Raw genomic sequence first — 26,691 nt, 5'->3', positions numbered from 1 at the left:
TTCCAGTTATGGGAATTGCAGAAGGCTTCTTTAAGGTTGGACATGATTTAGGCAAATGGAGAAGGATGTGGAGAGGAGTGAGGAGGAGGCAGAAAAAAAAGACTTTGAAGGGACACATCAGCTGTATTCAGAGTAGTCCATTGTCTATACAGTGTGTATATGGGGCAGGGTATGGAGGGCATGGGAAGGGAGAGGGGAGTCTTGGGAAATAAGGCTGAAATAGTAGGTTGGGTAAGAGAAGCCATCACTGAAGGCCTTAATGAGTTTGAACAGTGAGGAGGTTTTTAAGCTGAGATTGATGTAATGAGATTTGTTTTAAAAATTTATTTTGGTATGAGAGATGCATTAGCGCTAGCAAGAATGGAAGCAGGAAAACCTGTTAAAAAGCATTTTAAAAAACTGTCTAGGCAGTTTGAAACAGGGCAGAGGGAATTGAAAAGATGAGACCTACAAGAGATGTAAGAAAGAATTGATACCAGTTGGCTCCACCCCTAAAAGCAGGACCTAAGGAGGAGTTGGAATTAACTGAGGTTCCATGTGTAAATGGTGATTCCTTCCTTCCTTCCCTTCCTTTCCTTTCTCTCTTTATTTCTTTCTTCCTTTCTTTTTTATTAAAATATAATCAATTTACAGTGTTGTGTTAGTTTCTGGTGTACAGCAAAGTAATTCAGTTTCATATATATATGTATATTCTTTTCCATTATGGTTTACTACAGGATATTAAATATAGTTCTTTGTGCTATACAGTAGGACCTTGTTTATTTTATATATAGTAGTTTGTCTCTGCTAATCCCAAACTCCTAATTTATCCCTCCCCAACCCTGTTTCCCCTTTTGTAACCTTAAGTTTGTTTTCTTTGTGAGTCTGTTTCTATTTTATAAATAAGGTCATTTGTGTCTTTTTTTTTTTTCAAGACTCCACATATATGCAATATTATATGGTATTTTTCTTTCTCTTTCTGGCTTATTTCACTTAGAATGATGATCTCCAGGTCCATCCATGTTGCTACAAATGGCATTATTTTACTCTTTTTTATGGCCAAACAGTATTCCATTGTATAAATACACCACTTTATCCAGTCATCTGTCGGTGAACGTTTAGGTGGCTTCAATGTCTTGGCTATTGTAACTAGTGCTGCCATGAACATTGGGGTGTATGTATCTTTCTGAATTAGAGTCTTCTCCAGATGTATGCCCAGGAGTGGGATTGCTGGATCATATGGTAACTCCATTTTTAGTTTTTTAAGGAACCTCCATGCTATTGTCCATAGTGCCTGTACCAATTTACATTCCCACCAGCAGTATAGGGGGGGGTTCCCTTTTATCCACACCTCTCCACCACTTATTATTTGTAGACTTTCTGATGATGGCCATTCTGAGTGGTGTGAGGTGATACGTCATTATAGTTTTGATTTGTGTTTCTGTAATAATTAGCAATTTTGAGCATCTTTTTATGTGCCTATTGACCCTCTGTATGTCTTCTTTGGAGAAATATCTATTTAGGCCTTCTGCTCATTTTTTGATTGGGTTTTTTGTTGTTGTTGTTATTGAGTTGTGTGAGCTGTTTGTATATTTTGGAAATTAGTCCGTTGTTGGTTGCGTCGTTTGTTGTTTGCAAATATTTTTTCCCGGTCAGTATGTTGTCTTTTCATTTTGTTTGTAGTGTCCTTTGCTGTGCAAAAGCTTTAAGTTTGATTAGGTCCCATTTGTTTATTTTTGTTTTTGTGAATGGTGATTTCTTAACAGGGATAGAAAGGAACATAGGAAGGGAACCATGTTGCCCTTGGTTTTGGACAGCTGATTTAACATGTTACCTTTTAGTCATCTGTGTTTTCCCCTGTTTTTTAGTATGGGTCTTGCCCTCAGGCAGGGACAGAGACTTGAACAGAGCTGTGGAGTCAAGAATGAGACATGTTGGGGGAGGGTATAGTTCAGGTGGTTCTGGGTTCAATCTCCAGTACTGAAAATAAATAAACCTAATTACCTCCCCCAGCCCCCCCAAAATTAATTTAAAAAAGAAGAGTAAGACATGTTGACTGAAGCCATGGGAATAGATGGACTCACCTAGGGAGATTAATTTAAATCAAAGAGAGCAAAATTTCCTCATTCCACCACAGCTAATCTCAGAGAACCAGTTATTAATATTGTGAACCTGGCTTTTTCACCAGACCAAGTTCTTTCTTATTTCAGGAATTCAGAGATAAACCAGGCTCTATTCTTTTTTCTTTTCTGATTGAATGATGTTTGGTTTCTAAAAGGAAATTTTGTCACACGCTCTTCTACAGTTTTGCCACAATATGTACAGTTGGGTTGAAACTATACTTCTATGTATATGTTTCTATATTATGACTGTATATTGAGAAACATGCATTTTTTTTTTGGAGGAAAGAATTTGAAAATTACCAGTAAACTAAAATTTTGGAAATTACCAGTAAACTAAAAATACATGTACTACTTTCCTATTCTTGTCCTCCCCACCCGCCATGCTTAAGCTAGTGATGTATTAAAATATAAACACTGGAATCAGGGTTTACTGGCTGAAGATACGAACTATTTTCAGGGGCTGAAAGCAGGGGAGGATCCCAGAGTGACTGGTTGGTAGCCTCTGTTGTTCTATTTCTGACCTGTACAAATAGGTCTTGAAGTGGAGATGTGCTAGTCCTTGGCAACTAATATTTTCTGGGCATGTATTTTATGAACTAACAGGTATTTATATGCCTCATTCTTTTTAGGCCCATGTGTTTCTCTAGTTTAAAAATCATTTGCAAATAGAGATCTAGCTATCTTCATGTAATCCCTAGATATGTTTTTATCTTACACACATTGAAAACATACACATGTATGGAGGCTTTTTTAATGCTCTGTATGGGAGGGGAGTGTCATTGTCTAGTACACTGTTACATGCCTTATGAAATAATTACACAGCCAGTTCTTAATTTTGAGGTTTTTCTTTTCAACAGGTTTTGCACTGATTGCAAAAATAAAGTCCTCCGAGCATACAATATCCTTATTGGTGAACTTGATTGCAGCAAGGAGAAGGGCTACTGTGCTGCACTTTATGAAGGCTTGCGGTGCTGTCCACGTGAGCGACACATACATGTTTGCTGTGAAACAGACTTCATTGCACATCTTTTGGGTCGTGCTGAGCCAGAGTTCGCAGGAGGGTATGAGTATGTAATTTGCTAGAATGGGCTATCTAGCGCTTTGCTTCATTTTATTACTGGAAGTTTATTTCCATCACCTTCCACCTCAGTACAGATGATACATGTATAATTGTGCCTGTAAAGATTTTGCTTTCTTTAAAATAAACATTTAATTGAGTTAAAAAAAAAAAAGGAGGAAGTGTCAGTCATCTGCTCCTTGTTGCTTGAAGTAGGTAGGCTGTTTTTGGCTTTCATTATTACAGATTATCATTTTCATTTGAAAATGACTAGAAGGGGTTTTTCCCCCCACCTCCATCCATGCATTTCCATGTTTAGATTTTGCTCATAATGATGGTTTTTGCATAGGAATTGAGATCTTTGCAGCAGGGGGTTAAGAAATACTTTACTGAATGTAATTCATGAACTGTGTATATTATTATTAAATTATATAGGAACCTAAATTTTTATCTCTGTCTTTGTTGTAAAAATAAAATCAGAAAAAGTTGTTCATAGAATAAATTGAACCCATTTCCCTTTGTGTTTTGTGTGTCAACTCTCATTTGAGTGCCTACGTTCTGCTGGGCACTGAGAATACAAACACTTCTTTTATCACTGAAGTTCGTGAACACTTTTACTAAAGATTGGCCTAGAAGACTTTTGCCCATGAGTGAATCACTTTGGCATTGCCTTTCTCCATTCCCTCTGGAAAAAAAAAAAAAAACCAAAACACAAACCAAACAGGCATTTGCTGTAATTGGAAGGTGAAAGGAACTATCATGCCTCCTATGAGCGGGACACTTACTGTGGCTTCTCTGTGCCCCCCGAAAAAAACACTTCTTTTGAGGACCAGTTCCTGAATTACCTTATTTTTAGCAATATTAGGACTGAGTTCTACCTGCATGTGTATGTCTCATTGGTTATATAAATGTGTGCTTGTGTATTTATATACACATTGAGTTTGAATGTATAACTGTCTTCTTACTAGTTTGTTCCTAGGTATGCAATTGTGTTTAAAACCTGAACTTGCAGAGGTGTTATCCATCTTTTACTGTTTTAGTTTAAGGGTGTTAGGAATTATGTGTGATTCATTCTCCTTTACAGACGAAGAGAAAGGCATGCTAAGACAATAGATATAGCTCAAGAAGAAGTTCTGACCTGCTTGGGAATTCATCTTTATGAAAGACTGCATCGTATCTGGCAAAAACTACGAGCAGAAGAGCAGACGTGGCAGATGCTTTTCTATCTTGGTGTTGACGCTTTACGCAAGAGTTTTGAGGTAAAAACGGTGGGCTGCTTCAGTGTCCACGATTGCTTAGTTAAGTTATTGGAGTGAATCTTAATGTTAGTCACTGCTCTTGGCTTGCCTTAGAGGGCTGTGATCCACTGGTCACGGCTTCTGGGGGATTAGGAGAGTTTGCTGGGGCACTGGAATTTAGAAGAAGTTTATGAATTTTTCTTTTTAATCCTGTTCCTTTTTTAATCCTGTTACTCTGCCAGTCTTGGTTTTTAGAGGTTGATGATTATTTGATGAGATGCTGCTATGAAACACAACTATTGGCAAGTTAGAATCAGCCCCAAAATAAGCAACACATTTGAAACATTTAATGAGCCCCAGTTTGCCTGCTTCTGTCCAATAGTAGGAAGTAAACGCTGTCTGAATGCCATGATGTAAGAGCTACTTTTTAGAAGCACACCGAAGGCTTTTTATAATGCTGGGTATTGGGTTTAGTGCTTATGATTTCATAACATTTTTTCAGTTATACTCTGTAGAACATAAATTTTTGGCCAGTGAATATCTTGTTATATTTTAGGATATGGTTGTAATTTTTAAACTGAGTCACCAGTCCCTTTTGAGAATGGTATGAACGCTATAAACCCTTTTTTCAGAAGCACATCCACAAACTTTAAACACTGTTCTGGGGAGTTGGAGGAGCTTTGTGTTAGTTCTTGTTGAACAGATTTCTTATTCCTTTTCCGTTTGTACGTTTGTGTCTTCAGAAACCAGATTATCTTATCAGTTTAGCTAGCCTTCTCATTGTGTGAAGAAATGAATGAATGTTTACTTTGCTGTGTTAAAAATTCTGAAATTTGAAACCAGACTATTGGTAGTTTGAAATAAAAGTGTTGTGTAAGTCTGCCTTTCCCATAGAGATTTGTTGTATATTCACTTTCTAAGTATATTTTAGTACTCTGTCATCACTTAAGAGTATTAAAATTTAAAATTCTTTGTGAGGACTACCTGGCAAAATTGCAGCATGAAATACCAGTTTCTGTAGGTGTGGTATCATTTAAAATTAACCAGTGAGAATTTCTATGGAAAATAAAAGGAGGTTTGGGTCAGTATTCAGTCTCAACTTTGTTTTTATAACAGATGACTGTGGAAAAGGTACAGGGTATTAGTCGATTGGAGCAACTTTGTGAAGAATTTTCCGAAGAAGAACGAGTGAGAGAGCTTAAGCAAGAAAAGAAGCGCCAAAAACGGAAGAACAGACGAAAAAACAAATGTGTATGTGATATTCCTGCTCCCTTACAAACAGCAGATGAAAAGGAAGTAAGCCAAGAGAAGGTAATATTCCTTAATATTGACTCAGAAGTGTATCGCTTTTTGCTAGATCTCAGTATTTTTACTGTGCTTTCTCGGAATATGGGCTCCTGTGGCTTGCATGTTGGCTTTTTTTCTTACTATAATCTGTGTGTCATGTGTTTGTTTTATAAAGACAGTGTTGGGTAGTTATTACCTGACCTTAGTATGCTGTTAGGTCAAAGTCCAGATGTGGAAATTTAACTCCTTGCAGTTCTCAACTTTTGGTTAGGACCTTTTTACATTCTTAAAAATTATGGTGCCCAATGAGCTTTTGTTTATGTGGATTATACTTACCAGCATTTACTATATTAGAAATTAAAATGAATAAATTTAGAATTACTTATTCTTTAAAAAATGAGCCCATTTCATTATATGTTAACATGAATAGCATTTTTTGAAAAATAACTGTTTCCTAAGAAAAGTTGAAAAGGATGGCATTATTTTGTATTTTTGCAAATCTCTTTAATATTTGGCTTAAAAGGAGTCAGGTAGATTCTCATATCTGCTACTGCATTCAGTCTGGTTGCGTATGTTGTGTAGGTTCCTTGGTTGAAGCATATGAGGAAAGTCTGGCCTCAGACAGATATGTGTAGTAGGAAAAGGGAGGTGGGTTTTAATGTAAACCTTTGGATGGTTGTGGATATTCTTCTTTGGCATTATAACTTGACAGGTGGTAGTTTCTTAAAGACTAGTTGCTGTGAAACCTGACACCCTATCAGTGACCTTTCATACTCTTAAATTAAAATCCACTGGTCTACCTTGGCATTCTGAATAGATTTTACTCATGTATGGTTCTGTAACATCATGCATTGGTCATTTGAAAGACAGTGGTTCACTGAGTTATGGAGATCTTCCCAGATATTGTCATTTCATTATGTAATATCAGATAATCATGTTAAAAACCACGACTGGTCTCATCAGAAAGGTCTTTAATTATTGGGAAACTCCAGGCCAATTGTGCTTGTGTATGCAAGTTTTCAAAATTCTAATTGTAGTTTGAAAGTTTGGATTTTATCAGTGACAACAAATATTTTCTGGTTTTTTTTCCTTGAAGAGATGGACTGACTCATTCAGTTTGGAGAAATGTCTTTTAAATGTCCAAGTCTGCATAACCATAGTTTGTCTCTCATTCTTTCTTTCAAGTGAACAATCTCACTTCCAGGAAAAAAGCAGCTAGTTTAGCTTGCAACTCAAACAGTTGCACAGGTACTTTTCCTTGAGACAACAGTGTACATTGGTATGCAGCAAAAGTGCTCTAAGCATTCTTCCCATTTGTCATAGACTAATAAAAAGACCCCTACTGCATGGGTTGGTATTTAATAAAATTAATATTTACTGTTTCATCAAAGACATTCATAAGTGAAATGTCCTTTTATTTATTTATTTCCTGATTACAGTGCTTGACAAGTGAAGAATATAGTATCTGTTCATACACACCTTGATTACTACTGTCTTGGTTTGTGCTAAAGCATCAGCAACTTTTCCCACCGTTGCTTTTATACCATTAATATAAGTGCCAAGATAGTGGAAAAGGCAAATCACATCTTAGTACTATGATGAAAATAGTTTTGATCTAGGGAATCGCTGGGGTCAGCAGACCACACTGAGAACTAATATCCTAGACTTCCCTTGATACCATTAAGTTTTAACTTGCTTTTAGTTGGTTCTTGGTCTTAAAATGATTTTTCATTAGAATAGATTTTTTTTTTTAGCTTTTAACCTCATAGCTCCTGTCTAATTGGCTAATGTTAAGAAAATTAAAATATAGCCATTACAGAGTTGAAGCTTTTTACTGTCTCTTAATATTGATTCTTAAAGGAGACAGACTTCATAGAAAACAGCTGCAAAGCCTGTGGCAGCACTGACGATGCTAACAGTTGTGTAGAAGTAATCGTTACCAATGAAAATACATCGTGTACCTGTCCCAGCAGCGGCAATCTTTTGGGGTCCCCTAAAATAAAGAAAGGTAAGTAGTTTTAAAAAATTAACTCAAGTTTATTCTTTCTTTCTTTCTTTTAAATATAAGAGCTTTTAGAGATTCTATAACCTAGAATTTAGGAACTGCTTTATGGCCGCAAGAATATTATATAATTTAGACACCTAGTATTTCCTTTTTCTTTATGGTATTTGATATGTTATTATTCAACAATAAAAAAAAGCCCTGTAAATCCCTGATCATATTTTCATTATTTAATTTACTTTTTACTGTTTCAATTTTGGAATGTTTCTGTGATCCCCAGTTGGTTCACTCTTGGTCTTAACATATTTATTGGCATGTTAATTGTAGCTCTCACCTGATTTATTCTCAGGCTTATCTCCACACTGTAACGGTAGTGATTGTGGATACTCATCTAGCATGGAAGGGAGTGAAACAGGTTCTCGGGAGGGTTCAGATGTTGCCTGCACTGAAGGCATCTGTAATCACGATGAACACGGTAAGTTCAGATTAAGCGTCCCAGTTACTTCTGCTGCATAGCTGATTTAAGCACATAAATAAGAGATTATTGATTTCTGCAGGTGATGACTCCTGTGTTCATCACTGTGAAGACAAAGAGGATGATGGTGATAGTTGTGTTGAATGTTGGGCAAATTCTGAAGAGAACAACACCAAAGGAAAAAATAAAAAGAAGAAAAAGAAAAGCAAGATGTTAAAATGTGATGAACATGTAAGTGTCATAACTTGGAACTTTTAAACCTTTGACATGTTGAAGGGAGAACAGCCTATTTTCCTTAGAGTGGCAAGTGTTTACAGCTTAGCTGCTAGGATGTTTATTTTTTAGAATGAGTACCTTTTGGTTGCTCATCTTGTAGTTTTTGTATTCGTATGTGTCTAATGTGGTCATTTGTCCAGTACAACATGTGAGTTTCATTCTTTTCATAATAGTTTTAAATGTATCAGCTAACCTTGAGCAGCTTGCTTGATCTCTTTCTCCATCTTTAAAATGGAGATAATAGTCTCTATCAGATTAGGATCCGTGAAGAGGAAATGAGATTATATTGATGGGTTAGCGTAGTGTTTGGTGCATAGTTAAGTGCCTAGTAGCTGCCAGCTGCTGCTGTTCAGTATTCCTGCTAAAATCTTAACACACTGTCAGGGATTTTTTTTTCCTTTAAAAATTAGTAATTGCTATTCCCTGCCTTTTTAGCCTGAGAAATCGTTTTGCTGTGGTTTCAGATCCAAAAGCTTGGAAGCTGTATTACAGATCCAGGTAATCGAGAGACCTCAGGAAATACTGTGCACACAGTGTTTCACCGCGACAAGACCAAAGATGCACATCCTGAAAACTGTTGCAGCTCTGAAAAGGGTGGGCAGCCACTGCCTTGGTTTGAACATAGGAAAAACGTAGCACAGTTTGCAGAACCTACAGAAACGTCATTTGGTCCTGATTCTGGAAAAGGTGCCAAGAGCTTAGTTGAACTCCTTGTAAGTAAACCATTATATCTTCTTGTGGATAGCTGACTGATTACAGGGTATATGTGGGAGGGGACAGTATTTGAAAGTTTAAAGTTGGGAATAGGAGGAAGCTTTTAAGAAATTAGGGGCTGTGTTTCATTGTTTTTTGGTGACTTCATTCCTGCTCTTCCCCTTGTGGTCTACGCACCTGCTCTGGAGCATGTTCCTTTGTCTCAGAGGTAGGTAGAAGAGACTAGTTGGGAGAGGGGATAGAGTTAGTATTATGTATAGGAGTCTGACTCCTTGAGGAGGGTTATTATAAGCAAACTGACTTTCTGAGTGACAATTTGCGGTAGCCACTCTTCAGAACAGGAAATAATACAGAATCTGAGCTAGAACCCACATTCTAGGTTACTTCCTTTAAGTGTCATATATAATAAAAACATAACGGAACTTGGAAAATCTTTTATAATTGACTCCAATTCTTGGTACTTTAGATGAAGTATACCTGATTCCAAGCAACCCAGTGCATAGTTTGTGTGAGACTTGGAAGAGGGGCAAGGAAGGAGAAGGGTGGTATCTTTTTATAGTCATTACAGGATCTTAAGGGAACCAAATCCTTTAGAATACTATTTTTTTTGTAAAGTTTAATGGTGATGCTCTGTGACTTACAAGTTTAAAAATGTTATATTTTACTTAATTTGTAGACATAAAGTTGCAACATAGGAACAGCTAGAGATAGGTTTGATTTTTTAAAATTTGGTGGCTGGTTGTCTAATTAGTCATGTTTTAAGGCTAAATAAGGTGTGTTGGTAGTCTGCTAGTAGGCTTCTAGAACAAATTGTAGATCTAGAGTTTCACATCAGGTTGAGTTGCATTTTATTCTTACTAAGTAAGACCAAATGACATTATGTTTATCCTGTAAACATTCCAATTAAAGGCTTTATGTGACTGAATTGAAACTACAAAGTTAGCCTGCTTTAATTTTTAGCTGTCCTCCATCACATAGTATTTTACATTCCTAATTTAAGTCATAGTCGTGACTACTTTAAACTGCTTTAATTTGCAGGATGAATCTGAATGTACTTCAGATGAGGAAATCTTTATCTCACAAGATGAAATACAGTCATTTATGGCTAATAACCAGTCTTTCTACAGCAATAGAGAACAATACCGACAGCATCTGAAGGAGAAATTTAATAAATACTGCCGCTTAAATGATCACAAGAGGCCCATTTGTAGTGGCTGGTTGACAACGGCTGGAGCAAGTTAAATAAATAAAATAGCTCTGTCTTTCAATGAAACACTCAAGATGACTACTGCGCCTTCTCTTTCAAAAAACTCTTAATTTAGTGACTTATGACAAAATTTTATCTTAAATCAATGTGATTCTTTCTCGTTTTGGGGGATGGTGGAGGTAACCTCATTAGTTTGTTCTTTCTTCAGGCTTGTGTCTTTAGTTGTGCGGCTGCGCAGGCCTGCCGTATGATTTAAGCCATCTCTTTTCATTAAATGTTTCTCTTCCTGTGAGACTTACTAAAGCAACTTAGTGGCAAAAAGTAATGTTGTACTTATACTTCTGTACAGAAATGACAATGAGCTGAATATATGGTTTTACAAAGTAGACATCCACTTGCAAAATGTTTGGATGTAATGTTAAAGCGCAATGTGCAAAATTTAAAATAAAGAATATTTATTAATACGCATAGTAAAATTTGGTGTACATGTTTCTACTTAACTGTGTGGCAGTATTTTAACTTGCCACCTGTGGTCTTTGTACTTGGCCCCTGTTGCTGTTAGAGAGGATGAAGAGCAAATGAGGACAGAGACAGAGATTGTGGAAGACAAAAAAAATTCTTCCCTTAATCAGAGTTGACAGCTGAGAAAAGCAGTTTCCAGTCTTTTGTTTTGAAAGAATAAATTTGCTGCAATACCTTTAAATACTGGGTAGCATCATACTTCCCCATGAGGCTTTTAATTGCTATTATTAAAAGTTCCTTGATACATAACATAAAGCACCTTAAATTCAGAGATTCTTGGGGAGGGTATTATAGCTTAGTGGTAGAGTACATGCTTAGCTTGCATGAGGTCCTGGGTTTAATTCCCAGTACCTCCATTAAAATAAATATAATTACCTCCCCCCAAAAACAACAAAATCAGAGATTCCTATTGAACTAGAAGAATGAAAACAAAACTTGGCAGAGTTTCAACCAAGGGTTGCCTGTTAAGTAATCACTCAGTGCCTAGACAACTGGGATCAGAAGGCTGCCCCGAGAGCTAACGACATTGCGATTTGTGTGTGTGTTCCTTATCTGGTTTCCAACAATAAAGGCACTATGGTATTAGAGTTTGCTGCTTTCACAAGCTGTCTTTGGATACCGAAGGAGAGATTCCCCTAGGAGTAGCATTTGGCTGCCATTTAAAAGGTTGAGTCAGTAGTTCAGTAAACACATATGCTTAGAGCTTTGTGTCTGCATGTCGATAATACTTGGTGGGCAACAAACAGTGAGCCAGTCAATATCTCTGTGCAGTGGGGATGGAGTGAATTTTATGGGCCCTCTGCCACTTAATCAGATGTCTAATCAGATTTCAGGTGGGCAAAAGTAGAAGCTTAGTGATTTAATTTTTGTAGTTGGTGACTTTTTTTTGGATTCACCCGCTGAGTTGTCTTCAAATCAAAGTGTTGTATAGGGATTGGGGCAGAGATAAAATGAGTCATTCCTTTCTGACCCTTGTTTGCTTTCATCCTGGAATCCATAAAAAATGACTAAGGGTCTCCCACAGTCCTTGGCTCTGAGCCCAGTTTCCACTACCTGTTGCAGTCTAGATTTCTCTTGAGATCCCTAAAAGAAAGGACTGGTTTTGTTTTGTTTTAATCACTGCCTTTAGGGCCAAACACAGGAGTGCTTGGTGGACAATTAAACCAGCAACATTCACTGCTTATTCAATTGCTTGCAGTAGAGGGATTCCAGTAGTTATGCAGAGATGTTTTCTCTTCGGAAGGATGACTATATTAAGAACACCAGAGTGAGGCAGTTTTCAGTGCTTTGATGGAGTATCTTTCGTGGTCAGAGAGCAAAATGAGTTCTACTTTGAACAGAACCAGCAACCCAAGAAGAGACAAAAGGGAGAATGCAATGAAGGCAATTTAGGAACACATCCCCTGGCCTAATATTGGACTGCTTGCTGTCCAAGCCAGGCTTCACCTCTGTCTCAGTATAGTTATTCTATAAAATGAAGGTGTTACTAGGTACTACCTCATATGGCTATTGTACGTATTGGTTAAAATAAAGTGCTTAAAAGTGCCTGCACACAGTAAGTGTTCAATAAATGTTAGCTGCTGCTTTATTCTTTGGTATACATCGTGATATATTTGCTCCAATATAAGTGAGAAGGCTTAGGAAAGTTGGAAATCGTAGGGCATTAGGGATACAGTCCCCCCAATACACATGTACTTCGGGGTATTTGCATTTTAACCATCAGTTGTCCTTGATTAGTAAAGCAGAGGGATCACGTAGGTTTGAAAGTCCCTCCCCAGGGCACTCAGCTGAGACAATCCTTTCTGGGCTGAATCCCCATCAGCCACCGACTGGTTTAGGAGGCCGTTGGAGTCACCTTAAGTGCCCTTAATTTCTCTTCCTCGCCTTAGGGGTCAGGAACAGGGAAGGCAGACCGAGCAAGCGGCAAGAGTACGTGCGTTCTCGGGGCTGGTGCAAGCCCCGGCTAAAGCTGGTTTCCCTCCCGCAAGCGTGGGAGCTCCTCGGGGAAGCAGGACATCAAACTCCCAGCACCCTCCTGCCCGGCACCGCGGGAAGCGATTTCCTCGCGCCCGGCACTGGGCGGGGCCGGAAGGGGCGGGGCTGTGCCCGCGCGGCAGGCGTAGTGGGTGGGGCGACCAGGCCGCGGTCATCTGCCCCGCGGGATGCGGCCGCTTGCCGAGGAGCGGAGGGTGGAGCCGGGGGCGAAGGCCGGCCAGAGTGGGGGCGGGTCCAGGCGCGACTCTGGCTGGGGCAAGTCCGCGGCGGATGCTTCAGCAGTGAACAGAAAGCGGCCGGGCCCTTGCGACCTGGGGCGGAGCTCCGCGATCCAAGTGCCCGGCTCCCCGAACGAGGTTGGCGTGTGGCTCGGGACCCTGGCCAGGGCCGGCATGGAGCGGTGGCGTGACCGGCTGGCACTGGTGACGGGAGCCTCGGGGGGCATCGGCGCGGCTGTGGCCCGGGCCTTGGTCCAGCAGGGACTGAAGGTTGTGGGTTGTGCCCGCACCGTGGGCAACATTGAGGTAAGGCCCGGCCGAGGAGCGGGTCGCTCTCTCTGGGTGGCGTCGTTCCCGCCGGGATAGGGTCCAGGTGGGGGAGGAGGATTGGCTGGAGCCAGGCTGTCACGCTGCCTTCACTGGCCTGCCACCCCAGGGCCATTTGCAGCGGGCTCAGGGGCAGGAGAGATGGCTGCCTAGTAGGGATCCTTCAAGGCAGGCCTCTCTACCTTCGCTTTTTATAGTTCCATCTTTTAAGGAGCCTTTTCTCCTGACAGGCTCTACTCCAGTGTACCAAATCTCTGACTCCCTGGCATCTTTCTCCCTCTTTCCTACCTGCCTGCCCAGGTTGGCTGAAGAAAAGAGAAGCCATGGCTCAGGAGCTACCTAGGCGGCCAGGGAGAAGGAAAGAAAGCTTTTTGGCCTCAGTGGCTAAGTTGGCTACTGGATTGCTTCCTCTGGTCCCCAGACCTAGCCTACAAAGCCAAGCAAAGTGGCTGGCCATCCAGATGAGCAGGAGCCAGAGGTTTTGATCATGATCATTCTTCTCCCAGGACAGAGCGTGGGGTTGGAGTTCTTCTGAAGAGGCTTAGCCCCACCTCCTCCTGAAATGTGAGGATTAACCCCTATTCAATGGACATAAGACAGGAATGGGATATTCATAGCTAGACCTTTCTTCAAGTTTACTGTCCCAGGTGGGACTGAGTAGGTAAAATACGGTGTTGAATATGTGAGCCCTGAGGGAACAAAGCATTGTGGAGCTGAAACTCCTTGGTTTTACCTTAATGAGAGTTGGGAGCCCTGAGTTGTGAACAATAAGCTCAGAGAAAAATGAAATGAAGTTGGCAGTGTTGGAGCAAGGGAGGAAGAAGACGAGAAATTTCCACCACAGGATCACTTTGGATCCTGGCAAGATCCCTTTCAGGATTTGGGCTAGTGCCTAGCTTTATCTCCACCCTTGCTCAAAGTCCCTGGGTGGGGAGAGGGTGAGGAGGCCTTGGGTGGGGACAGAGCGGGAAGGTGTACAGGAAGGAGGACTCTCCCCTCCCCTGCTGCTGACCAAAGGTACACTTTATAGCCTCCTAGGTAGTCCCAAGGTCACCTGGCTATACCATTGCCCAACTCTGCCCCTCCTTTCTCCTATTCTGAGGTACTCCAGGGCCAAACCCATGCTTTGGAGCCTAGAGGATCAAGCCAGGGATTAGACCACTGGATTCCCCAATTCTAAAACCACCTTTGCCTTCTCCTCCTACTGCCCAACCTGAACTAGCCAGGAAAGTAGTCCCTGAGCCCCAAGGGGATCCCCCAGCTGCTCACTCAGCTCCAGGATGCCTCCTTTAATGAGGGGAGAATGCCTCTGCTGGGAGGACTGACATGATTTCAGTTCATTTTTGAGGGTAGAGGGGGACAGGTAGGGCAATGAGAAGGCAATGACAAGGAGAAATAAATTCTCAGGCTTTCCATTCTGGTTTTCCTGCGGGGCTTTGAGTCTGGAGGAGGAAGGGAGAATTTGCATGCCACGGGAGGGGAGAATTCCAGGCTTCCTCGCCCACAGTCTTGTTTTATTTATTGATTGATTCATTCACTCACTGATACAAAAACACAGTTTAAGTTCTGGCCTATTTCCTGAGGTGGTCGTGAGTAGGTGAAATCCGGTGCAGAGGGACTTCTCAGTCCCAGAGGACTATACCTCTTAAACTCTTGGAAAGTTAAAGCAGAAAAGAATTTCCTAGGTCACCTGACCCAGCCCTTTATTCCCAGCTTGCTTTGAGGGAAGGAAGGTGTTCCAGGGCAGCTGGCCAAGCTGGCCCTCCTCTCGGGCACCCCGCACCCACCAGCCCTCTGCCTCCCACACATGTACGTAGTCACCTTCACGAGGCTCAGGTGCCCAGTCACTGTCCTCGAGGTGACCACAGTAGCTTGTTTTCTTCCCGCTTCTGAATGTCAGGTTCCCTCACAGCCATCTCTCAGCAGCTCTGCTTTCTCTCTCAGGGCTCCTCAGTGTCTGGAGGGCCCTGGCAATGCACGGGGTGTGCCCAAGGTCATCTGCCACCTGACTTGGCTCATTGTCTCCAGAGAAACTTTGGTGCAGGGTGGCACACCATGGGACAGAGAGAAAGAGTCTGTCCTGACTTCCTGGTCCTTTCTATAGGCAGGGTCAGGGGAGACTGGCAGTTGGGTTCCACTGAAAAGTATGTGTGAGAACTCAGAGCCAACCGGCTGCAGTTTGTGGAGGGAGGGCGACAGTTCAGATACAAACCCTCTGGGAGGGACTGGATGAAGTGATGGGGAGAAGAGAATTGAGGCCCTGGCGTAACCAGCTCAGTGACGCTTGGCACTGGCGGAAGAGGCATGGGATGGGGAGACTGGCATCTTACTTATGAGCAGAGGTGGTGTTCCAGTTGGGAGAGAGTCAGAAAAGAGATATCACTGCATTCCCAGGATCCCTGCACCTCTTCTCTGGCTACCCCCATCCCAGCCCTAGCCCCTCTCCCTTCTTAGAACTGCAGACTCGAGTTTATCCATGAGGTTCCTCCATTGATGAGCTCAGCCTTCCCTCCCCCACACAGAGAGTGCTCTCATTCCCTGGACTTTGACCAGAGCTTTGGGGATGGGCAGTCCCAACATCTCTGTGGCCGCCAGGTGGCTGCCAAAGGCGAGAGTTCTGAGTGGTTGACGTAGGAGGGAGGTTGTGTCTGGGCGGGGAGGCGTGGAGTGAGCAGCTCACCCCAGTTAGACCTCTGTTGGGTTTCATAGGAGCTGGCGGCTGAATGTAAGAGTGCAGGCTACCCCGGGACTTTGATCCCCTACAGATGTGACCTGTCGAATGAGGAGGACATCCTCTCCATGTTCTCGGCTGTCCGCTCCCAGCACAGCGGTGTGGACATCTGCATCAACAACGCTGGCTTGGCCCAGCCAGACACCCTGCTCTCGGGCAGCACCAGCGGTTGGAAGGACATGTTCAATGTAAGGGCTGCAGGCCAGGAGTGTGAGGCTGGGAGGAAGCGGGTTGCCGGAGATTGCATCATTGCTAGATGTCTGTCCTGAGCAGCACCAGAGGGCTGCTGGGGACAGATATCTAGTGAGAGGGGACTTCGGGTTCCTGCCTGGGTCTCTTTGACTCTCCTGCTTCTTTCCTTACCAGAGGGAGAGTGAGTGGGTGCATGGCCAGATCTTTTCTGTTTTTCTTTCCCTTAGTCCCTGGGGGCAGTTCTTAAAGTCTCTGGCTGATTTCCTTCTGTTGGAAGAGAGATTGGTAGGGGAGAGAACTGCTGTCTGTCCCCAGGTGTCGGCACTGTGCTGAGTGCTTGGGAACATGGTCTTCTAGGAGGAAAAGGAAGGGAGAGAGACAGGAGATGATAATCTCACCCAGCTCTGCCAGTAACTATGCGGCTTCAGGTAGTTACCCTTTCTGAACCTCAGTCTTGTCACATTTGATTGGGATGGACACTCCTAGACCATCAATGTCTGGGGTCACAAACTCCAGTGTCCCCTGAGGACAGGCAGATACATAAATGAATGAGGTGGGTCACGTGGGAAAGTACCCCGCTGTGTGTGGTGGTGGCCACTGCTGCAGCCCCCACAGTGTGGGCCCCGTGTGGCCAGATCTTATGACTTCTTTGAGAGCAGTGGGGAGCCAAGATTTTCATGTGAGGTCCCACCCCTCCCATTCACCAAAACCTTGGCTCCATGAGGGCCAGGATTTTTGTCTATTTTATCCTCTTTTATAGCCTCAGCCTGCAGACACTCAATAGATATTTTTTTCTGAATGACTGAAACCTTCCAATCCATGTTGGAAGTGAATTTAAAATGTTTTAAAACCATGTATGGCCCAAACACAGCCTTCAGGACATGGGTTTTTAAGTTCCAGACTTTATTATGGAGCAATATTAGGGTAGGAAAATATTCTGAGAAGCTGAGAGCAGTACGTACACACGATGCTTCTTTTTCCCCCCAGTCCTCTTTACATCTGCTCACAACAGATGTAGCACCTAACAGGTGCTTGGGCCTGGAAATGAACAATGAACATTGAAACAATGGACAGGGAAAATGAAGCACTGCCCTTGCCCTAAGAGAGTCTTCTGGAGGGTCCAAGTTGTGGTCCTCACCTACAGTAAGTGGGTCTCTAAACCTGGACCTCAACTTGCCCATCTATAAAATCAGGCACATATGTTAAACCTCTGAGACCCCGTTCGGCTTGAATATTATGTAATTTTATTAGGATCATCTTATGAGGCATCTTCACTCCCACCTCTGACCCCAGACCTAGGAGAGTCACACCCCTGGCCCCAGGAGATCTACTTCTCCTACTCCGTTTGTCCTCAGCAGCTGGGTTCTCTGCCCCACAAACCCACATTGCTAAGAGGACCAGCAGTAGGGCTGGAAACCTCCACTGTCCTGCCATGAACGCTGGGGCAGGTTCACACCAAGTGTGTTCTGTCCCGATGCCTGGCTCTGACACCTGATAAAGAGAAACATCTAATCTCCTGGCTGGTCTCCTCTCTTCCCGAGAGGAGAGGCGTGAAAACCTGCCGAAAGCTTTATCTCTGCTTGTCCTCGTGCAGGGCTAAGGGGCGAGGCTGGTAGGAGCTTCAGAGCAGAGACCTTCAGGCGTCTGTTCCGTGAAGGGCAGGGATCTGGGTTTACCTCTGCCAGAGTGAGTAGGGGTGGACTGGGGCCAAGGAAGGCAGGAAGCCCCCATGCCCCTGGGATGTCCCTTGCTATCCTGTGACAAGTTACCCCACCCTCTGAAGAGTCTCAGTGCCTACTCTGGTAGATGGAGCAGAGGTTAAAGGGAGGCGAGGAAGGAAGGAGGGTCAGGCCTTCTCCACTCAAGGGAGGGGTCGGGAAAGGTGCAGAGGCTAGCTGGTAGGGTGGGGAGAGGCTAGGGTCTGTGCTTGAGGAGAGAGACTTTCAAAGCCATTTTAGGGAGAATTTTAGGCTGTTTAGGAGAGAGCAGGGCCAGTGGCTCTGTCCCAGAGAAGCATAGGGTATTTGGGGGAAGAAAAGGAGACAGTTCCCTAGGACAGAGGTTCTGCTGTTTGCAGAGGAGACGGCCAAGACAGGGCTCCTGGGTCATGAGTGGGTCTGTGGCGGAGACTTCTGTTCCTGTTTCAAGAACTTGGGAGCATCACCCAGGGAGAGATGCTGCTCCTGCTGTCAGCTGCGGCTAGTGGCTTAAGGGGAGGGACACCCAAAGCTAGGTGCCCTGGCCCACTGTTGGTCTTTGGTGGGACCTGGACCCTGTTCTGGATGCCCCCGCGTCCCTGGTTCCCCCCGGGGGTGCTCTGTGGCTCCATCACCTGCTCAGATGGGCCCAAGCTGGTGACACCCCATTGCCCTCCCTGGCCTGCAGGTGAATGTGCTGGCCCTCAGCATCTGCACGCGGGAAGCCTACCAGTCCATGAAGGAGCGCAAGGTGGATGACGGGCACATCATTAACATCAGCAGGTGAGGCTGATGCCGAGGCCCAGAGCTCAGATCGCCACACGCCCTCCAAGCCGGGTGATCTGCTGCGGCTTATTTGACTTCTTTGGACCCCAGTTTCCTTGGTGGTAAAATAGGGATTTAACACCCAAATAGCACAATTATGGAGAGGGGGAGAATAGTATCTGTCAGGGCCAGCCCCTAGCTGGCTGGAAGGGGTAGCTCAGCCCTTCTCTTTGTAGCTGAAGCCTGGGGGCTCTCCCGGGACTGAGGTTGTCCAGTCCTCAGGCCGTAGGATGCAGCTCACCTCACGGTACAAAGACTACACAGCATCTGTCATTGGGGAGCCCCCAAGACATGGCCTCTGCTCCCAGAGATCTCCCAATAGAATCACATCAGTGAACACACAGGTGAAGTTGAGAGATTTTTGACGGCCTGCACGAGCATGAATTCTGTGGTCAGCGTAGGGAGGACTTCCGGGAGGAGTGGGGCTCACAGGAGCTGCCTGAGTTACAGAAGCTGGATTAGTGGCGGTAAGGATGACCTCTGGGGGTCCCCTTTAGAAGGCGTCCCTGCAGCACCTCAGGGATGGGGTTGACTGGTACAGCAGGGGCACTGCTGGTCTCTGGGGGCTTCACTCTCCTTTCATTTCCCTCCCTCCACCCAGCATGTCTGGCCATCGAGTGTTGCCCCTGTCCGAGACCCATTTCTATAGTGCTACCAAGTTCGCCGTCACTGCACTGACCGAGGGACTGAGGCAAGAGCTTCGGGAGGCCCAGAGCCACATCCGAGCCACGGTGAGGGGTGGCCTGGCCCCGGTGGGGACAGGGAGGCATAGGCCCTCCCCACCCCACACACTCACTTCTCAGGGAGCCCATGATCTGGATGTGCTGCTTAGAGCTCCTGCGACTGTCCTGGGCACAGATCTCCTGGGGTCTGCTGCTGTTTGCATGGCCTTGCTCCCTCGTTTCTCTGACTTTGAGGAGGGAGGGGGCTGACCTGAAGGGAACACGGTGAGGTGAGACTGGTGGGGAAAAGCAAGGGATTGTGGGAAACCATGGCTGGAAAGCTGGATGCTGGGCACTTCCTTTGAAGCCTACATGACCTCAGGTGACTCACTCCATCTCCCTAGCCTCAGTCTTCTCATCTGTAAAATGGAGATGATAATACCCACCAAGTTATGAGGTTTTAAGGGACACTGTTTTGTAAAATGTTTACCTGGCTTATAGTAACGGCTCTGTAGATGGTAGGAATCATTCTGATAATCCCCCAGTGGCAGCTTTGAAGGATGGAGGTGGCTGCTGGACATCGGGCTGTGAAGCTGGGGTCCCGTGGCCCCCATCCTTTCCCTGCCACCTCCCCAAGTCCTGGACTCTGACTGGGGCTCAGCCCCTGAGCAGGCTCTCTCTCTGTCGGCCCAGTGCATCTCTCCAGGAGTGGTGGAGACACAGTTTGCCTTCAAACTCCATGACAAGGACCCTGAGAAGGCAGCTGCCACCTATGAACACATGAAGGTGAGTCCTCATTCTGGGCCCAGTAAAGCTCCTTAAGTGAAGGCAGAGGGGATCCTGGCCTTCAGACCGCGCCCTTCTAGCCAGCCCGTCAACCCTCCTGGAGGGTTGAGGTGGGAATGTGGATGCTGGAGAGGATGTCATAGGTGGGAGGGAACTTGGGGCCATTCTGTCTTCATCTCACCCCTCTCCCCTGGTACTCTCAGTGTCTCAAACCTGAGGATGTGGCCGAGGCTGTCATCTATGTCCTCAGCACCCCACCCCACGTCCAGGTGAGTCTGGCTTTGGCTGTCCACGCCCTGGAGGAGCCCAACCATCCCCAGAGGAGGAAAGCAGGGTGTCTTAAGAGGGTGGGGATAGCGTCCTGGCTGCCTCAAGCCTTGTGCCTTCCGCAGATCGGAGACATCCAGATGAGGCCCACGGAGCAGGTGACCTAGCTTCCTGTGGGGAACTCCTCCTTCCCTCCCCGCCCCTCTCGGCTTGGCACCTGCCTCCAGATTTTAGGTGTTGATCTCTGGACCCTTGGATTCCACTTCCTTTCCCCACCCCCATCAGGGGCTGGAAAACTTGTTTGAGGTTTTTATATAATCTTGTTGAATTGTTTCCACCATGAATGTGAAAAACGGGCTGGGAAGAGAAGGTGGTGTCTCCCTGATTGTTTCACCTGCCGACTCATTCTTGGTCCCCTTCTTAAGCTCCTTGGCCTTTGTTTGCTGTCCTTGGTCTCTCCTCTTTGACCTGGGGAGGGGACTGTGGCCAAAAGTGGGGCTGTCCCCTATCTCCTTGCCCCCCCACCCCCTGTCCCTCGAGGATGAGCTAGCAGAGGGAAGCCCTCACCTTCCATCTGAATTGGTGTCTGGGGCTCCGGGCTTCCTCCTCTCCCTGCCCCACCGCCCCCACCACCCCTTCCCCTCTTGTCCCAGTTCTCCAGCCCAAGTGTGGCTTCTCAGTTCCCGGTGGGGTCCTCACTCCACTTTGACTATGGCAGCAGAATACCAGGGCCTGCCTCCCACGAGGATTTCACTGTGATCATTAAAGAAGAAAAATTGCAACAAACTACTTCGACTTCAGAAGTATCTTTCAGTTCTTGCCTCTTGCTGGGATCAGGAGTGGTTGTGTCTGTGACTTTGTTCCGGTAGAGTGGGAAGGTGGGTGGACTGGGGGCATCACTCCTGGGATGTGGATTACCTTTGGGTTGGGCCTTGAAAATGGATAGGAGTTTGCCAGCCAGAAAAGAAGACAATAAGGTGTGCAAGGCTGGGGGCTCCGGAAGAGCATGCAGAGCTGTGGGAACAGCACAGCACTTAGTGCAGGTGTGAGATGGGGCTGAAAAGGTAGCGTCTGCCTGGATCCCTGGGGATCTGAGACTGCGCAAGGAGTCTGGCCGCTACCTGTGGACCAAGAGCAATGGGTGGCTTGACAGCAGGTGCAGGACGGGCACAGAGCTGTCACTTAGAGAATCAGCACCATCGGATAGGAAGTTATTGGTGGGGTCCTGCTGACTCATGAGGGTTTGACAGTGGGGGTGCAGAGGAGGAGCTGGGTGCAGGAGAAGCGTCTGAGGAAAATCACCAGTACCTGGTAGTGAGCGGGGTATGGTGAAGGAGTCACCACGACTGATCTGGTTGACTAGGAGAGCCAACACACCGACTTAAAGTGTCCTTTGCTGGTGCCCTCCAGCCTCCTGGGACCTTGAAGGGTGCAGAATGCAGCCCACAGTAGGGTCCGCTCAGCTGCGAATTCTCTGGTCGGCGGCGGTGCGGTGGGTGTCGTCACTCAGCCGGTCCTGCAGGGGGCGCTGTGGAGACGACCTGGCGGCTGGGCATGCGCTGAGCGGCACTGGGCAGGGGGCGGTGCCACCCGAACGCGGAAGTGGAGCAGTTCACGTGGGGGCTGGGGCGGGTGGCCGGGTTCTGGGCAGTCTCGGAACTGGGAGTCCTAGCTTTTGTCTCCTGTATCCGAGCGTACGGCCTAGGGGCAGCTGTCGGGTCCCCTTCACCCGTGCTGGGGGCCTGGGAGCGGGCCCCGGTGGGTGGGGTGGGGTGACAGCTCCCAAGGACTCAGCCGGGGCTTCTATCATGGCACCGCTGGCGGCCTTCGGGGGCGCGACCTGGCGTTGCTGCGGCCGCCTCCTCAAACGTCCTTTCTCCCAAGCGGCGCGCCGTGGAGAGCGGCCTGGCGGGGAGGAGCTAAGCCGCTTGCTCCTGGATGACCTGGCGCCGACCCAGCGGTCGGCCGGCGGTCTGGAGCTTCTGTTTGGCCTGTCCCCTTGTCTCCTGGCTCTGCGGGCCTCCCGCCGTCGCGTGGCCCGGCTCCTGCTCCAGGCCGGCAGGTCCGGGCTGCAGGGGGAGCGGGCCGAGCTGCTCCGCGCGGCTGAGGCGCGGGACATCCCAGTTGTGCGGCCCAGACGGCAGAAGCTGGACGTCCTGTGCCGCTACCAGGTCCACCAGGGCGTCTGCATGGAAGTGAGCCCCCTGTGGCCCCGGCCCTGGGCTGAGGCCGGGGAGGCGGGGCCAGGAGACAACCCCCAGCAGCTGTGGCTCGTCCTCGAGGGGCTCCAGGATCCCCGAAATCTTGGGGCCATTCTGCGCTCCGCTCACTTCCTCGGGGTGGATAAGGTCATCACCAGCCAGAGAAACAGGCACGGACGCCCCTTATTCCCCGTGTGCCCCAGTCTGGAGGCGCGGCCGAGTTCCTAAGCACCTTGACCCCTGGGTAGTCCCTTCAGCCAGGCCTCCCTCTCGCCCAGAATTCTCACCCCTAAACTCTTGGAGGCTGGGGGAGGGCACGGCTGCAGGCTTGAGATTACCCAGCCTCATTCAGGGACTTGGGGAAACTTTGCAGTTGCCCGCTAACTCCGGTAGTCAGCAAGGCCAGCGCCGGGGCCATGGAGGTGATGGACGTGTTCTCCACTGATGACCTGGCTGGTTTTTTACAGGTAACGGCGGGGGAAAGTGGGGAGACGGTAAAGGAAAAGAAATGAGCCGAGCTCAGCCTCTCCAAGGGCCCCCAGCCAGCAGCTGATGGAGAAAGGGGAGAGAAAGGGGTGTGTTGGTTTCGCTGCCTAAGCCCTTCTAAAACCCATTGAGAAGGGAAGGATCCTGGAGTTTTTAAAACCATACGTGGAACAGAATCTGAAGTTATGAACTTTTACTGCACTCCTCTTGGAGGCAGACTGGGTTTACCTCAGTGCCTCATTGCCTGATAAGTCTAAGTCTTTGGTAAACGTTTAGCTGTGAGGAACTGGTGGCCGGGAGTCCTGGGTTCCTCCAGTAGGCGCATAGCTTGAAAGCCTCTTTGAACAAGAACGAGTCTATGCCTTTCCCCTCGTGCCTCCCACAAAACAAACAAATCCTAGACAAACCACCACCACCAACAACCAAAAAATGAAGGGGCAAACCTAAGTAAAAACCTCTCTCCTGGTCCATCCACATTTGTCTTCAGCTGTGCTTCCCTCGCTGGACACAAGGGGGCAGTATTGCCCTGCATATAGCAGCTTCCCTGACCATCCCCCTAGGTTTCCGAAGTCTGAGTCCTTGGATCTCTTTTCTGTATGTATTTATTTCTTCTTAGTCACATCCAATCTGATGGTTTTCAATGCCATCTCAATTTGAATGCCTCCCAAATGTATATCCTCCTGGATCTTGCTCCTGGACCTCAGATTCACATATCTAGTTGCCTACTCAGCTGCTCTTTTTTGCTGTCTAATGGGCATTTCAAACATTTCCAAGTGTTGTTCCTGTTCCTTTGATGGACTTACCAGCTCAATGGATGGCAGCACCATCCCTTCAATAGTTTGGGCCAAAAGCCTTGGCATCCTTGATTCTTCCTGCTCTCCCACCCGTATCCCAGCAGATCCTTTCGTTTTTACCTTAACATTATTTCTCACCATTTTGCACCATCTCCACTGCTCCCACTCTGGTCCACCCCTTCGTCATCTCTTGCCTGTATCACTGCAGAGACCTAACTGGTCTGCTTGCTTCTGCTGTTGGCTCTCAGTATGTAGTAATTTTGCTGAGATATAAGTCAGACCATGTTACTTCTCTGCTCAAAACCTTTCAAAGTTGTTGCATCTCTCAGAGTAAAAGCCAAAGGCCTTCGAGGTCCTACCTCAAGTGGCCCTTTGTCCCTCTCCTGTCTCAATGGCTCCCTTCTCACTGGCTACCTCGCTGTTCCGCTGTCCCTCACACATGCCAGGTAAGCACCCGCCCCTCAGCCTTTGCCCGTGCCGCTCTCTGCCTAGAGTGCTCCCCCCAGGTGTCTACGTGGTGCTCCCTCATCTCCTCCAGGTCTGCACTCAAATGTCACTTCAGTGACACCTTCCCTGGTCACCATTTGAAGAGGCTGGGATTTGGGCCTGTTTTGCCCACACCCTATCCCCAGTGCCTCGGACAGAGCCTGCCTATTCTAGGGGCTTAATAACTATTGACTGGACCCAGGGGTGTCAGAGAGGGGATAATATATGGGCAAGGCCGGGCTCCTCCTCGGCCAGGCTCCGATGAAGACGTGGTGAGCTCAAGCATGATTTCTTCTTCTCTCTTTCAGGCCAAAGCCCAGCAGGGCTGGCTCGTGGCTGGCACGGTGGGCTGCCTGGGGCCTGAGATTTCCCCGTCCTCCGAGATGCCTGTCACCAGTTGCTTGGAGTTCCTCTGGGACCGGCCTACTCTCCTAGTGCTGGGTGGGTAGGTGTCCCTGCTTTCCCGGCTCACACGTGGCGTTTCCCGAACGCCTGCGTGTCCAGCTGGGGCCTCCCTAACCCTGTGTTCCCCACCGTGCCCTGCAGGGAACGAGGGCTCTGGTCTGTCCCCAGAGGTGCGGGCTTCCTGCCAGCTTCTCCTTACCATCCTGCCCGGCCGGCAGCTGCCTCGTGGACTCGAGTCCTTAAATGTCTCCGTGGCTGCAGGTGAGTCTACGTGCCCCTTACTTCTCTGCCTCTGATCATACATATAGAGCTGTTTCATCTTAAACAAGTTTCTCAATCTTTCCATATCTCACTGTGTCGAATGAGGAGAATACCTACATCCTTCTGAGGATGAAATGAGGGAGTTCCTGGCACATGGTCCTTCCTCTTCATCCTTGTCTTTCTGTCTGTCTGTGCAGGAATTCTTCTTCACTCTATCTGCAGCCAGAGGAAGGGTGTCCCTGCAGAGGGAGAGAGAAAGCAACTTCTCCAAGACCCCCAAGAGCCCTCAGCCTCATCTGCAGGGCCCAGAGTCGCTCAGCACCCAGGACGGTCCTCAGGCTCAGAAAAGGAGAGGCAGGACGGGGGCTGACTGGGGCTTTCCGAGGCGCGTGTCCTGGAGGGCACACACATCCGCACGCTGGAATGTGCCAGAGACTCTTACCTTCTTGCCTGAGTGTGTACCCAGGCCCCTGCTTATAAACCACTGTTTTGGGAGGCCTGGAGCTTTGTGGTGGAGACCAGAGGAAGTTGTTTCCTGTTTGGGTTTTGGACTTGCAGTGTCTAGGCTGTGCTGGGACAGAGGGTCTCTTTCTTCCCAGACCCTGCCTGGAAAGTGTAGACATCGGAAGGGATCGGGCAGCCCAGTCCAGGGGTCCTAGTCCTCTGGGACCAGTGTGACAGTGTAGAGGGAGGCCTGAGCCCTCTTGTGGGCCAGACAGGTGCAAATCCAGGCTCAAACCCTGCCCCACTGGGGCTTTGAGCACAGGGCTTCATCTTGTGTCTCCGGGCCCTTGTCTGCACCTCCCTCAGCGCTATTGTAAGAATCAAATAAAACATCACCTGGTACCCAGCAGGCGCTCAGTGGTGGTCTATTCTGCCTGATTCCCCCACTAGGTGGCAGCCTCGCTCTTTGGTCCACAGTCTCTTCAGGAAGTTTTGCAGCCACCTGGGGAGATTCCTGGCCGCGGTCCCTGGAAAGGTTAGCAAGCACCTCCCAGCCCTCTGTCCCTCTGGTACCCACCACGGGTGAGCCATCAGTCAGTCAGTCTCCATGGAAGGAAGCACTGAACCAGAGCCCTGGTCTTTGATTCTGTGAGGTGGTGAGGACCTCGCAGGCTTGCGGTTTATTGTACAACCCAGACAGATGTGGTACTCCTCCCCTGGGTCCCACAAATGAGCAGAGGCCACTAATGCAAGTAGTTTAGAGCAGTCTTGGCTGCACACTGGAACCACCTGGCAAGTTTAAAAAACAACCGATACCAGGAGCCCAGTCCTCCCAGCCTGATGTAATTGGTCAGTGTGCGACATGGGCATCCGAACTTTTAAAGCCCCCCTCTGCTCTCCACCAGGGGTCTCATGTGCAGCCTAGGCTGGGAACCACTGGAGCAGGGTTTCTCAGCCTTGGCACTGCTAATATCCTGGGCTGGACGACTGTTGTGAGGACTGTGCTGTGCATGGTAGGATGTTTAGCAGCATCC

At 47.2% G+C, this 26,691-nt stretch overlaps 3 protein-coding genes across 9 annotated transcripts in view; all 3 read left to right on the top strand.

Moving 5' to 3' along the window:
• GGNBP2 (gametogenetin binding protein 2) overlaps positions 1–10,834 on the top strand; it is a 30,086-nt gene extending 19,252 nt beyond the window's left edge. For 5 of the 6 annotated variants that reach the window (XM_032498325.1, XM_032498324.1, XM_032498323.1 and 2 more), the window contains 8 exons: positions 2,960–3,169; positions 4,244–4,418; positions 5,514–5,708; positions 7,545–7,692; positions 8,036–8,161; positions 8,244–8,392; positions 8,902–9,150; positions 10,190–10,834. In XM_032498325.1, the coding sequence (XP_032354216.1) occupies positions 2,960–3,169; positions 4,244–4,418; positions 5,514–5,708; positions 7,545–7,692; positions 8,036–8,161; positions 8,244–8,392; positions 8,902–9,150; positions 10,190–10,393 (1,456 nt within the window). In that variant the 3' untranslated portion in view covers positions 10,394–10,834. The remainder of the gene's footprint in view (positions 1–2,959; positions 3,170–4,243; positions 4,419–5,513; positions 5,709–7,544; positions 7,693–8,035; positions 8,162–8,243; positions 8,393–8,901; positions 9,151–10,189) is intronic. The other variant, XM_006173596.2, reaches the window with a different exon arrangement.
• Positions 10,835–13,016: 2,182 nt separating this feature from the next.
• DHRS11 (dehydrogenase/reductase 11) lies at positions 13,017–21,366 on the top strand. Its single transcript, XM_006173595.3, has 7 exons — positions 13,017–13,399; positions 16,130–16,339; positions 18,729–18,823; positions 19,467–19,596; positions 20,221–20,313; positions 20,517–20,582; positions 20,706–21,366. The coding sequence occupies exons 1-7, from the start codon at positions 13,043–13,045 to the stop codon at positions 20,745–20,747; spliced, it is 993 nt and encodes a 330-aa protein (XP_006173657.2). The 5' UTR covers positions 13,017–13,042; the 3' UTR covers positions 20,748–21,366.
• Positions 21,367–22,009: 643 nt separating this feature from the next.
• MRM1 (mitochondrial rRNA methyltransferase 1) lies at positions 22,010–26,064 on the top strand. Of its 2 annotated transcripts, none has more exons than XM_032498310.1 (5): positions 22,010–22,951; positions 23,155–23,248; positions 24,856–24,992; positions 25,094–25,213; positions 25,411–26,064. In XM_032498310.1, exons 1-5 carry the CDS (start codon positions 22,017–22,019, stop codon positions 25,691–25,693), a joined length of 1,569 nt encoding a protein of 522 aa, XP_032354201.1. In that variant the 5' UTR covers positions 22,010–22,016; the 3' UTR covers positions 25,694–26,064. The 2 variants fall into 2 exon arrangements, with proteins under 2 accessions (XP_032354201.1, XP_006173655.2); XM_006173593.2 differs by having other exon boundaries at positions 22,025–22,951; positions 24,856–24,988.
• The last annotated feature ends 627 nt before the right edge of the window (positions 26,065–26,691 follow it).

Source organism: Camelus ferus, chromosome 16 (assembly GCF_009834535.1).
Source record: "Camelus ferus isolate YT-003-E chromosome 16, BCGSAC_Cfer_1.0, whole genome shotgun sequence".
NCBI classification, from domain to species: Eukaryota; Metazoa; Chordata; class Mammalia; order Artiodactyla; family Camelidae; genus Camelus; species Camelus ferus.
Note: the sequence above shows the minus strand (reverse complement) of the source record. Positions and strands in the feature narration are given on the sequence as shown.